Consider the following 13,038-nt stretch of genomic DNA (forward strand, 5'->3'; position numbering starts at 1 on the left):
GTAATTCTGTTCTGAGTCAGGGGCTCAAGGATGGAATTTGCTTCACTAGTGGACACTCAGTTTTGATTTCCAGAATGAGGCAGGTGAAGATTTTGTTGCTGGTGTTGTGATCTATTTTAAAAAAGGGGAGAAGAATAAAAAATAGAACAAGTCTGCTGGATTTTTCCATTCTAAAATATATTTTTCTTCAAGTCTGTTATATCTCTGCTGTCTTATCTAGCCGAGAGTTATCAATGAAACCTTCACAAACACTTTATTTTAGAGGGAAGCATAAAACAGGAAGGTACATGTTAGAACTGAACTGAATTGAGTGCTGCAGGAACCAGCCATCTAAAGCAAGTAGAGATGAAAATTATAATACAGGCTGATTTTGGGGTTCTGACCAGGTAAGAGCTGCTTTGTCTTCTGCAGAAATGGGCTGTGCCAAGGCCTGCCGTGGGGGGGTTGTTGGATGGGATGAGAGATGAGGCTAAATCAGATTAATTGGGTGGTGCAGGGAGTTGATGCTGACTGGCATCATCTGCTGTGCTTTGCAGGTGCTGTCTCAGGCCTGCTGCAGCCCAGCATGTTGGTTTCTTATTTTGCTGTTTGGGGTTTTTTTTGTTTTGGTTTGGTTTTTTTGTTGGTTTTTTTGTTTTTTTTTTTTTTCAGAAAAGTGCCCTTTTCCAGAGGTTGTGTTTGGTTATTGTTGCTCAGAGCACGAAACTGATTCATGGCTCAGCTGGGAATTGGCCTGTCATGGTATTTTTCCAGTAAAAGGGCAACCTAGGATACGGCAGAGGGTTTCCTCCGCCCTCAGGAGACAAGCACAAAACCCAAAACTGATGTTTTGGTGGTGGTTTTTTTTTTAATTCATTAGTAATGTCCTCAAAAGAAGGTATACAAACCCCCCCCAAAAGCAGCAAATTGCCATCCTTCTCTTGTCCCTCTTGCTGGTAGACTCAGAAAAACTCTTGTGTCCATTTTGGGCTCTTCCCACCAAATAAGCTCCACAAGAGCTGTGAGCCAAGAGCGGCCCCATGGGTGAAGAAAGCAGCTGTAGAAAATCCACAGAATTTGGTAAGTTTAAGCTTCCTAGAAGAGTCACTTCAAAGAAAAGGGCTGATGGAAGAAGAGCTCTGGATGTCCCTGGGAACAGAAAGAGTAAGTCAGCTGTTGGGAAATGGAGTATGACTTCAAATTTTATGCTTGTTTTATTTTGCACTTGGCAAGGGTTTGTGCTTTCCCAATTTTGGGAGGCAAAGCAAAGACTATTTCTTCTTTAATCACAATTAAAACCAGAGTGACTGCAGAACCAAAATCAGCTGTCAATCATTTGGTCATCAATACAACAGTGACATCAGGGATGCTGGGAATATTAAAAATCCCTGTGGGTTTTCACTTACGTGGTGATCAGCTCTGTCAGTCATTTCCCTCTTCTGTGAAAAAAAAAGAGAATTGTAGAGTTAGTGTATTAAACTGAAAGACTGTGATTTGCAGGTTTGTTTTCAAAAAGGAGTAAGTTTAAAACAAGATGAAAAAGCCCCAGAGGCCTGGGAAAGGTAATCTGGGTGAATTTGGGCTCCTGCCTTGTTCTCCATCAGTTTTCTGCCTGCTGCTCGGTCTCCCTACAGAGCAGTGTGTGACTGTGGAAGGGATGAAGCCACCCACCATCCACCCAAGCAACAGCAGTGACCTTGATGCATTAAGTTTTAGCTTTCATATTTTCCAGATTCTAATACACTGCATTGGTATATAACCCTCAACTTCATATAAAGTGTGAGCAAGTTCTCCTCACAGCTCAGTCAGACACAACAATCCTTTTCCAGCCTGAGAACCAAGGAAACTCTTGCAGCTTCAGGCCCAAAAAATACAAACAACAGCGAATTGAGGTGAGCAAACTGGTAGGATGGGACTGCATCACCTGAAGCTGTAATTGGACAATTAACCCCAATATGTAAACGGACCAAAATTTATACAAGTGTGAAAACTGACCCGGGGTCCATCTTGGGTGTAGCCTAAGCTGGACTCTTGTACAGCCCAAGGTGTATCCTTTGAAGGCCTTTTAATAAATCCCTACTTTATTCCTTTAACTCTGTCCAGCCTCTGTTCTAGGGAGCCTCGCACAGCATCACCCTGTGGGGCTGAATCGCTGCCACAGGAGCAATCCCACTGCACTCACCTTTATCCTCCACTTTGAAATCCGAGGGGAGGAGGTTGTCTTGCCGGTTGCCCAGCACGAAGGCCAGGAAGGAAAGGATGAGAGCATCAAGGATGCCGATGATGCACAGGATGTAGGCCCAGCGCACGGTGCAGGCACCCAGCGTGTATTTGTCGGTTTTGTCCCCACACATTCGCTTCACCTCGCTTGAGTCCCAGCCATCAGGGTAGATCAGGCAGCCAATCATCAGCCCTGTAGCTGCAGGGACAGGGGGACATCAGTGCTCCTGAGCTGATGATGGTGCATCAGATTTAATTTTTTATGTTTTTTACATAACTTTATAGTTTTGTAGATTGCTGTAGCTTCCAGTGTTTTTCCCATCTTTCTTCCCTAATAAGCTAACCTTATGAAGACATTCCTAAATATTGTTTAGTCTTAGTCTAAGAAGAGAACCAGCTTCAAGAACGTTCCGTTTTCCAACCGGAATCTGGACCAGACATTACAAAAGTGGGGCAAGAGAAACCTCTGGACTGTTTCCAGAGGGTCTGGACCCAAGGGATTATTACCTAACCAACTAACCTTTTAACTGGACAGTGTAGGATAAGTGTACTAATCTATTAACCTTATAAAAATTGTAGAATTACTATACCATGTGTATTTTTCGCCATGTTGTTCATCTGAAAGCTTTCAGCTAAAGGTTTGCTTTTATATTCACTCCAATTGAAAAGATGTATTCTATTTTCCAGGCATCAATACTGAAGTGGACAGAGCAGCTGGAGGACCAAGCATCTTGCTATGAATACATCAAGTATTATGGACTTGTCCCATGAAAGGTACTGTGCTTGCTCATCCTTGTGGACTCTGCTCCACAGGCAGGGAGGAGCAGGATCCTGCTGTGCTGCCTTCCCACGAATCAAGGACTGCTGTACCAGCATCTCCTGCTGCAGTGTTGCCCAGGCAACGTCTCTGCTCCCTCTGCACAGAGCCCTGGCCATGTCACTCCAAGGAAATATCTTCTCCAAACAAAACTGCAATGGGTTTAGTCTGTGTGAGATGGAGACCCTGGCCTAGCACCTGGCAGTTGATTCCAATTTAGGGTTTGCTAAGGTGGAGCTGTCAGCAGCTTTGTGGGCAGATTAATTCTGCTTGTTCAGCTGTGGTGGTTCCAGCAGCAGCTCCTCCTGTGACTGCTCTCAGAGCTCACACACAGCCTTGGGAGCTGCTCCAGCCTGGCCACGGGGTACTCAGCACCTCACCTTTGCAGCTTCGCAGTGACAGTTTCACCATCCCTGGTGCCAGCAGGTTGCGGAAGGGCAGCTCATACCCCAAAATCTCAGAAGTGCCTTTTTCCCTCTCTGAGAAATTGTATTTACTGGACAAGAATAATGACCAAGCTTGGGATGAGTTCATATGCAAGGTTTTGGGACATGATTAACAAAAATTAACAAAAATCCTTCACACTCTTACACTGCAAGCAACTGGTGCAGATGTGAGGCAGTCCCTGCCTCCTCTCACACAAGAAACAACCCTGGGGTAGACTGGTAGATGTTTGTCCCTGCCCCTCGTGGACATCTGCAGCCTTCTTAAATGCACCTCACCCCACACCAGTGCCCCTTCTCTGCCACCAGGTGCTCAGTAAACCAGAACCCCCTTCTGGGGCAGTGACCTTGTCCTTTGCCAATGTTTTCTTTCTCCTTGGCTTGGGGACAAGCCAGCAGCAAGGCGAGCAAGCAGCCTCCTTGTCCTGCAGAGGATTTCTCTTCATGGAAAAGCACTTGGTAAACTACATACAGAATAAATCTTCCCTGTAACTAACAAAAATGGGGAAAGTGGGAAAGAAATAATTTCTGTGAAATTGTGCCCTAGTACAGAGCAGAGGCTAGGAAATGGATCCTCTTTTAGCCTGCCCACTTTTAAAAATAATTCCTAAAATGCAGCAGTACCTGTCCATCTGGCCAGAACTGCCCGTGACAATTTTTTCTTCCCCCATTCAAAACAACAACAACAAAGTAAAAACCCCAACTACCCCAGAAAAGCCTTTCTCTGCTGCTGCTCCCCAGGAGGCTGAGCTTCCCCAAGCTTCTTATCTAAATCTTTGCTTGAGCTTGATTCTTTAGCTGGGAACTGAAGAAACCCTGCTGCTGCCTCCCACGGGGTATCAGTGGGGCCGTGGCCAAGCTCACATGAATGATTCAGGTGCAGCTTGGGTTTCAGCTGAGGATCAGGAGCTGCGTTACCAGGTGGTTCAGGTGCCTTGGGAGAGAGATGGGGGAGGCTTGAGAACCACAGGGATGAGCAGCAAAGTGAGCAAATGCAAGTGCTGGTAGCAAGCCATTCAGTCAGTCCCCTCCTCGTGTTTCATCTTCCTCATGCATTATTCCCTGAGCTCAGCAAACAACGGCCCAGCAAACGTCATCACTGTCCCGTTGCTTCATTCCTGCAGGATCCCAAATGCAGGAGAGCCCTCTGTGCCCTGCGGGGGTTTCTTGGTGCTCTCGAACTGATCTGAAGCCTCCCTGTGGCTGAGCAGGAGCAGTGGTGCTGGGAGAAGCCCCCCCAGGTAAGTGGGGCCACAAAGTTTTGCAGCAGCACCCGGGGAAGCATCACCTGCGGTGAGTCTGCTGTGTCTCAGCTGCTCTAGAAGGAGTTTTTTACTCAAAACTTCCCACTGGTAACCAGTAAGGGGCAGCAAATGGCATGGAGGTGACACTGGGGTCTCTTAACTGGCCAAACCCCCGCTCCCCATCCCCAGCAGAGTCGAGGGCAGAAAGAGAAAAGAGGGGGCCCATGGCAGCCCCCCGCTCCCGTGCATCCTCCCAGCCCTGCTCACCCGCTGCCAGCTGCATCCAGGCACAGACTTTGTAGACGGTGGCTGCGTTGCAGAAGAAGAAGAGGCTGAAGCAGAGGATGGTGCCGATGATAAGGAAGGTGGAGATGCCTACGAAGAACATCGCAGTTTTGAAGGCACTGGAGGGGATGGTGCCGAAGTCCAGGGGGCTGCCCTTGCAGATGAGCTCACCGGTGAGCGCGTTGCCGATGCAATAGGAGAAGAGGCCGAAGTATCCGGCCTGAGGCGTGTCGATGCTGTCACCGATCCAGTAGGGCTGGATGAAGGTCACCACCATGAGGATGGAGAAGCAGAGCGTGAAGAGGGCCCAGAGCACTCCCATGGCCCGCGCATTCCGCACATAGTTGGTGTGGTAGATCCGGGCCGCCTCCTGCGCCGGCAGCAGCTTGGACATGGCGGGGGCCCCGGCGGGGGCCCCGGCTCCGGCCCCGGCCCCGGCTCCGCCCGGCGGCCGCGGGGGCGGTGGGAAGCTCCTGCTCCGGCAGCGGTGGGACCGCCCCGGGGGGCGGTGGCGAGACCTCCTCCCACCCTCGCCGAGCCTGGGGGGCTCGGGAGGAGCCGCAGCGACTCCGCTCCCGAAGCCGGGGAAGGCGGAGCCTTTCGGGATGTGCTCCGGGGATGCTGTGAAGGAGCCCTGAGGATGTGCCCTGTGTGCTGGGATGCTCTCTGGGGATGCGCCCTTCGCCTCCTTCGTGTGCCCTGGGATAATCCAAATATCCCCAAAGTGGACCCCAGGGTGTGTCCTGGGATGCCCCCTGTGGCCCTGGAGTGCCCCTGTGCCCTGCGATGCGCTCAGGGCTGCTCTGTGTCCCCTCTGTGCCCCCAGTAATGCCCTGGGCTGTGTCAGGATGTGCCTGGGCTGCACCGTGCACCTCTGGGTGTGTCCCAGGATGTGCCACATGTTCCGGGATGCGTGTTGGGATGAGACCCGGGGTGTGTCTTGACCCCCAGCGTGTGCCCCAGAATATGCATGGGGCTGTGCCATGACCCCCAGGATCTCACTGGGCTCTGCCGTGTCCCAAATTCTGTGTCCCCTCAGCCGGTGTCACAGGGTCTTCCCACACTGGTAGGGAGCACAAAGGCTGCTTCATCGTTGGGGTGGGGGCTGCGGGCAAGGAGGGAACATCCCCACAGAATGCAGAGGGGGAAATGGCTCATCCTGCCAGCAGGACACACCGGGGCTGCACCAGCTCTCTGCCCAAACCTCGTATCCTGCTGCAAGAGGAGCATGGGCAGCCCCAGAGGGCTGCAAGCACTTGTGACCACCTTGGGACCTCTCTTCAGGAGCCACATCTGCCCTGCATCCTGAGTGACCACACAAGTTCAGCTCCTGTCGTGGCGCCCCGTGACAGTGTGACAGTCACCCCACAGCTGGTGTCAGCCTCAGCATCACTCCTGTGGCTGTCACAGGCCAGGGCTGTGTGGCCATTAATCATCTCCAAGAACAGCCAAGCCACTGTGGGCATGAAAAGCTGTGCCGTTCCCAGGGCTGCTCTCCTTTCATCAGCCCCACCCCACAAGCACTGAAACACAGAGCAAATATTTGGCAGGGCAGGCTGAATGCTGGACCTTGGTGGGCTCTGGATCCTTGCAGGGGGCTGTGCTATCCTGCACAATATGAACTTTCTCCAGCGGGTTTCTTGGTGCCTGTGATTCCATTTGAGAGATGGAGGATCCTGTGGCTTTCCCATGGAGCAGAGCTCCTGTCGTGTCACCAGCCCTCACTTTGCCCATGAACCATCAGCAGCATCCAGCAAGGAGAGCATTCCAGAGAGCTCCAGCTCCACTGCTGCCATGGGGAAGCAGAGGAGGAAGGACTAGAAGCACAGAAATGTCATTATTTTTTGTTCCCTTGGCCAAAAGAGCTACTAAAGGGCAGGTAGTGGGGGGAAGTCACCTGGGAACAGGACCTGGTGCCCAGGTATTGCTGTTTCCTTGCCCTGGGCAGTGCAGCAGTGCCCCAGTGCCACGAGCTGAGGTGTGATAGGAGCAGCCCTGTCAGCTGATGGAGACAGCAGCTATAAAACACCTGCTGGCCCTGTGGCAGAGACACAAATAAGCCCACCATGGCCAAGGTGCTGCCTGCCTGCCTGCTCGTGGCTCTGCTGCTCCTGACCCCAGCCCTGTCGGCACAGCACGAGCGAGGGCTCATCTTCAACTTGGTAAGAGGAGACCGGCCCCATCCTTGGTGCAGGATGCTCCCCACTGCTGCAAGGGACAAGCATGGAGGGTTGGAGGCATCTGCTGGGTTTTCTGGTGTTGTGAGGGAACTTGGAGCTTGGGAAATCAGCTCCATAAAGGGATAGGGAGCACAGAAAGTAGATCAGACTGAAGCTCTCAGCTGCCTGAGCCAGCCAGGACCCCCACCCTGGGTGGTTCTCAGGGACTGGGGAGGGCAAATGCTTCCCCTGTGGTGTCTCAGCCCTACTCCCGTGAGTCCAGCAAAAACCACTTTGGTGGGTGATATTTTGGGCAAGACGGAGGAAATGCTGCAGAGTGGGAGGTTGGGGGGTGGGGCCGAGCCTCAGCCCAAAGGCAAAGCACTTCAACACCCACCCAAATGCCTTGGGCTCACAGCTTGGGTGAGATCAAAGGGGAACAAAGAGGGACCTGGTGTTCAGGCCCTGCCTTGTGCTGCAGGAGATCGGGGAGCTGTGCCTGCAGAGTGCCCAGTGCAAGAGCGGCTGCTGCCACCGGATCAATGGCCTCAGCTTGGCCCGATGCGCTTCGAAGGCAGCTGAGTCCCAGGAGTGCTCCCCAAAGGTAGGTGCTCCCCTGCTCCCAGGGCTGGGCAGAGATGGGGCACATCCCCCACGCTGCACTGGGTCCTTGTTTCCTGCAGAGCATATATGGGGTCTACTACAAGTGTCCCTGCGAGAGAGGCTTGACCTGTGACGCTGATAAAACCATTGTGGGCTCCATCACCAACAGCGACTTCGGTGTCTGCAAGGACCCCCAGGACTCCTACAAGCGGCGGTGAAGAAAGAGGCCCCCCTGTGCTGCCCCTGCAACCCCATCTTTCCCCCTCTCCAGGGATTCCTGGGTCTGGTTGTGGGAGAATTTGAGTAAAAAGCAGCTTCTGCCAAGCTGCAGGGTGGTGTTTTCACTCAACCCAGCCCCCTGGCCCAGGAAAGGGACAGCAGGGCCAAAAGGTCCTGGAAAAAAGCCACATGGACATGATGGCTTTACCTGGATGTGTGTGCAATCATGCATAATCTGGGCTAGGCCAGCAGCAAGCCGTGGGCTGAGCTCTGCTCAAGGGGAGTTTTAAAAAGGGGATGCAGGGCAGGAGAAGATGCAGCAGCCTCAGGATCTGAGGGAGCTGCTTGGGTTGTGATTGCCTTGCTTTATTTCCTGCTGTGGTTGCTCTGGCAGAAAACATTCCATAGAAAAGGTTTGTTGCCAGAGAAGAGGGACTTGCAGGCGGTGTTGAAGCTGTGGCTGCTCAGGGTGCTTGCTGGTTGTGTCCACCCCCATACAGCCCCTCTGCAGGCTCTGGATGACCAGAGCTGGACTTCTTCCTCAGGAAGGGCAGATGAGGCTCAGCCAGGTGGGAGCCCTCCCTGGAAAGGACGTTGTGCAGCAGCAACTCTGTGTGCCATGGAGCCCCTTGTGCAGCATCTTGTAGAGCTCCTGCTCAGGCTGCAGGATGTGCTGAAGCATTGGGAATTCAAGATGGACCTGGAGAGTGATGGTGCTGAAGCAGCTCCAGCTGGCAGCAAGGTCCCAATCCCCTGAGCCCTGCCCTGGACAGGGTGGGCTGCAGGGTGTGATGCCCAGCCCAGGGTCAGCGTTTTGGGCATGGGGAAGGAGCACAGCTGTACCATAGCAGGGTAAGGAAGAGGAGGCACCTGTCTGGCAGAGCTGTGGAAGAAGCAGGAGATGAGGGGATCATCAGAGAGGGTGTTCTTGGCTTCTCCAATGCAGACTTCACCCCATGTTTTTCTGTCCTTGGGGCAGAGCAAGAACCAGGCAGCCACAGCACCAGTCCCCACTGCCCTGAGGGCTCTGTGCCAGGTGGGAAGGCCACAAAGGCTGGGGACAAGCCCTGGCAGCTGAGGAGGTGCTGCAGGAAACTTTCTTTTCAGGACAAGGGTGACTGGCAGCTTGAGAATCTGCACCTGCAGAAACACCAGGGACACACCTGGGAGGGTGGCACAGCTTGGGAGAGTCCCCATTGTTGAAGGGGAACATGGGGGGCAATGTGAGGACCTGCTGGCCCCTGCCAGTCTGGCTCAGAAGAGCTGCAAGGGGAGAAAATTCTGACCTGGATTTTAGTTTTAAACTTGTGGCAGGTGGTGAAGGTCTGGAGGGTCTTGTTCTCATTGTCATGGTGGTCCTGGCAAGAGGCCACCAGACCGATGTCCTCAGTGGTGCAGGATGAGATGTGGGGTCAGGAGACAGGGATGGGGAGAGCAGCCCCTCTCCTGCAGCAGCCAGCCAGCCCCAGGCAGAGCGAGGAGAGTGGGACAGAGACTCGGGGTCCCTCCCTGGACTCTCCCTCTGTGCGGCATCCTCAGCCCCGCATGCTGTCCCACACCAGTGGCAGCACCCCGGAGAGGCTGGCATTTCCTGGGACACACACCGGGGCCCGGTGGAGCCCTGCCTACCCAGGGGCTTTGTGCTCATGGCAGGGACACGATGAGCAGCACCCAGCCCTGGCTGGACCGGGACCGGCAGAGGGCAGCGGCACCGTGCCCACAGCCCGGGGAACCCGGCCCGGCAGGGACCCCCCAACCCAGGGGCAGCGCAGCCTTGGGGGTCCCTGAAATGCCCCCAGCTCTGACACTCCATGAGTCCTGCAGTGGGGGACCTCCTAGAAAGAGGGGGAGTGATGTTTGGGGAGGGAGGGGCAGGCAGGGCTAATCTCTGATGTGCTTGATGGGGGGATTTTGTGGGGTCCCCGTTTTTGTGGTGTCCCTCCGCTCGAGGGAGCACCAGAGAGGTGGGAAGGGGGTGGCTGTGCTGAGCTGGGGGACGCATAAATCCCCTCCCCCCCCCCGCCCCCCGCCCCATCTCAGCCCTATATTTACTGATGAAGCCGCAGCTTTATTTTGGCAGCACTCGGCTGGTAAATGTTGGCTTAAACCGAAAACCAGACGCCTGACTCACGGCGTCTTAACAAACACAGGAAGGGGCCCCTGGCGCGTGTGGGGTGCTGCCAGCCCCGGGGACAGGGGGACCCTCTAGCTGGGTGGGGGCAACCTCAGCTGCAAAGCTCGGTGTGAGCAGGGCATCCTTGTGCAGTCAGGTTTTGCTGCAGCGAGGTTCCCTGGGTGGGGGACGGGGGAAGGAGGGGTACAAGCATTGGGGTGCCCCTTCCTCCTTCCCTGCCCTGCGCGGGGGTCTCCCTGCTTGGTGACAAAGCAGCGAGGAATATGAGGCTGAAGGGGCACTGGGGCGGACGGCAGCCCGAGACCCTCCCCAGCCTCACCCCATCCGCGGGTTTGCCCCCCACTGTCCAAGCCCATCCCCTCCGGGTGAGCCAAGGGGTGCCCCACTTAGCAGGGCGGTATGTGACACATCCCCCTACCCGCCCTGGCCGCTGTTACCCGAGGGTACAGGATGTTCTCACTCCGCCGAGCTCCCGCTCCCCAACTTCTCCCCACTTTCTGCCAGCCCTCGGCCTTCACCTCTCCTCCTCTGCACTGCTATAACCCTTTGTTTTTGCCCCAAAACACCGCCTTTTCCTCTTATTCTTTTTCTCCTTCATGATTTCTTTTTAATTTCTGCTCAGATGCGCTGAAACTCCCCCTCTGCCCATTCCAGGGCATCCCTGCACCCCCAAGTCGCTGCAGCTCTAGTGGGGTGCCCACCCAACGCCCAACTTTGCAGACACCCCTAGCAAAGTCACCCCACTCCCAGCCTTGCAAAACACTCCAATGAAAAAGTGTGTGTGTGTCTGGGGGAGGGTGTTGGGTGTTTGCTCACCCCGGGGGCACAGAGGCTGCCAGCCCCAGCCCCAGGAGGGGGGAGTGTGTTTTTTGGGGGGAGCTGAGCTGCCCCTGGCCCCCAGCTGGAAGGAACAGACAGCAGCCCTGCAGCTCCAGCTTAGAGCAGTGATTCTGGGGGACAGAAGACCCCAGGCACAACCTAATTCCATGTCCCCACAGGCAGCACACCCCAATTTACTGTTGAGGCGCTCCTGGGATTTGGGTTGAGGGGCACAGGGGATGCTTTGGGGCAGTCCTGGACTGCTTATGCCTGAGGGGTTGCCCAGAGACATCTGGGAGTGCACAGAGGTGTTTGGGGGTGCACAGAGGTGTTTTGGGGTGCACAGAGGCACCTGGGGCTCCCTGCCTAAGCCTTTACCCCCGGTGGTGCTCAGGACATGGCAAAGCCATGGCTGGTGCAGCCCGGGAGGGCAGTAGCCCCTCTCAGGGTGTCCCTTGGCCACAGCAGGATCCAGAGGGATGAAGCACATCCTTGCACGGTGTGGGACACCCCAGCCAGCACCAGCGAGTCAGGGAATCCCAAATCCTCGGGGAGATGCCCCAGTCTGCCCCCAGCACCCTCTGCTGGCCTGGGACACACCAAGCTGTGCCTGCAGCAGCAAAACCTCCGTGGCAGCTCCAAGTTATGGGGCACAAGGGGGTGCAGACCCCAGGGATGTGGGTGCCTGATCCCGTGACTTGGGGCTTTCCTAAATCTGGGCCAGCTTTTCACTGTCCCAGGCTGACGGCTTTGCCTTTGCCTGTGACAGGGGGAACAATGTCAGACATGGTCCTGTTCTCCCACTCTGATTTTTTTCCTCCTGAAATTGGAAGAGGGGAAGGATCCGACTGAAGGACAGGGACCTGTCCTAGGCAAATATCAGCTCCAGGGGCTCCCAAACCTGGCATGAAGATCTCAGTCTTTCCATCCTCAGAGTTGGCTTTGGGGCTTTGGGGTCTCCTGCAGATGTCCCCCCAGAGCTGCCGAGGGCTGAGGACTGCCCAGCTCAGGGCAGTAGTGGAGGTTGCAAGTGGGACATGGGGATGCAGAAGTGGGGGGACATCCAGGCACCCCACACACCTCCACAAGCCACCCCTCATGTTGTCCACCAGGGCTCAGGTGGAAAAAATCCTCATCCTGAATAATTCGTGGTGCTGGAAGTAGTGCAATACAGGGAGGTGGGGAGAGCAAGGAGAGGTGATCTTGGGCTGCACCAGTCCGGGCTGAGCTCGAGGCTGGGTGATTTGGAGCAGCCAGTTTGGGGGGAAAGTGCTCCCTGCAGCTGGGCTCCCCCTCCGTGGGTAATTTTAGCATTAAATTCCCTGAAATGCTGGCGAGCTGGGATGGGGGAGCAAACCGAGGGTGAGGAGGGGAGGATTTTGGGAGAACTCTCCACGACATTGATGGGGATTCACTCTGGGGATGCTGAAAGGGTGATGCTGGGGGGCGTGCAGGGGTTGAAGCCAGGGGAATGAGGGGGCGATATTGGCAGGGATGTCGGGGGGGACATGGGGAGAGCAGGGGGTGGGGGGGATATTGGAGATTGGGGGGATTGGAGAGGGATGACAGGGGGGTCCTGGGAGTTGCCGAGGGGAACACTGGGGGGATGCCGGGGGGGATATTTGGGATGCTGAGGGGGATACTGGCGGGTTGCCAGGTGGGAGGTGGTGCTGAGGGGCCGCACCGGACCCCACCAACCAGGAGCCCCGAGGGGGCCCTGGCGCTCAGCGGGCCCGGGTGGCCCTGGCCGGGTGCCCCCCCGGCGGCCGGCGCTGAGTCAGGCTGTTCCCGGCCGGTACATCGCGTCCCCAGGCCGGGCGCCTGGCACCGCGCCCGCCCGGTGCTGCTCCCGGCAGGGGCACGGCCCGGCCCGGCCCCGGCGGCTCCTCCGGCCTCCTGTGGCTGCGGCTCCCGGCATGGACAAGCTGAGACCGGGTCCGAAGCCCCGGGAGCTGCCAGCCGGGCTTCGCGGGGCGCAGCCGTAGCGCTGGTCTGAATCACGCTGTGTGCCCATCCCCGCCGGGTGTGCCTCTGACCCGGGGCTCTCCTCTCTCTCCCGGAGAGGGGAGGGGATCTCCAGCAGTTTTTGCGTCTCAGATCCGTCTGGCAGGAGCAT

At 55.8% G+C, this 13,038-nt stretch overlaps 2 protein-coding genes across 3 annotated transcripts; one reads left to right on the top strand and one right to left on the bottom strand.

Annotated features, from left to right (window-relative positions):
• Window positions 1-156: 156 nt before the first annotated feature.
• LHFPL5 (LHFPL tetraspan subfamily member 5) lies at window positions 157-5,446 on the bottom strand. Of its 2 annotated transcripts, XM_014258127.2 has the most exons (5): window positions 5,160-5,446; window positions 4,971-5,078; window positions 2,162-2,398; window positions 1,386-1,418; window positions 157-1,128 (listed from the first exon to the last, which is right to left on the bottom strand). In XM_014258127.2, the coding sequence occupies exons 1-4, from the start codon at window positions 5,380-5,382 to the stop codon at window positions 1,402-1,404; spliced, it is 585 nt and encodes a 194-aa protein (XP_014113602.1). In that variant the 5' UTR covers window positions 5,383-5,446; the 3' UTR covers window positions 157-1,128; window positions 1,386-1,401. The 2 variants fall into 2 exon arrangements, with proteins under 2 accessions (XP_014113602.1, XP_005529447.1); XM_005529390.3 differs by having other exon boundaries at window positions 4,971-5,445.
• A 1,608-nt stretch (window positions 5,447-7,054) lies between these two features.
• Window positions 7,055-8,074, top strand: CLPS (colipase). The gene is made up of 3 exons (XM_005529438.3): window positions 7,055-7,150; window positions 7,629-7,751; window positions 7,831-8,074. The coding sequence occupies exons 1-3, from the start codon at window positions 7,055-7,057 to the stop codon at window positions 7,966-7,968; spliced, it is 357 nt and encodes a 118-aa protein (XP_005529495.1). The 3' UTR covers window positions 7,969-8,074.
• Window positions 8,075-13,038: the final 4,964 nt, after the last annotated feature.

This window comes from Pseudopodoces humilis, chromosome 26 (genome assembly GCF_049639895.1).
Source record: "Pseudopodoces humilis isolate 2021_Gansu_Grassland_sample_001 chromosome 26, ASM4963989v1, whole genome shotgun sequence".
NCBI lineage: Eukaryota > Metazoa > Chordata > Aves > Passeriformes > Paridae > Pseudopodoces > Pseudopodoces humilis.

Excerpts from the sequence above, each read along its gene's own strand:
- LHFPL5 (XM_005529390.3), bottom strand. The coding sequence starts at position 5,382 with ATGTCCAAGCTGCTGCCGGCGCAGGAGGCGGCCCGGATCTACCACACC. Across the intron at positions 2,399-4,970 it reads CTGGATGCAGCTGGCAGCGG|CTACAGGGCTGATGATTGGC; the intron begins GTGAGCAGGGCT and ends CTGTCCCTGCAG.
- CLPS (XM_005529438.3), top strand. The coding sequence starts at position 7,055 with ATGGCCAAGGTGCTGCCTGCCTGCCTGCTCGTGGCTCTGCTGCTCCTG. Across the intron at positions 7,151-7,628 it reads GAGGGCTCATCTTCAACTTG|GAGATCGGGGAGCTGTGCCT; the intron begins GTAAGAGGAGAC and ends CTTGTGCTGCAG. Across the intron at positions 7,752-7,830 it reads CCCAGGAGTGCTCCCCAAAG|AGCATATATGGGGTCTACTA; the intron begins GTAGGTGCTCCC and ends TGTTTCCTGCAG.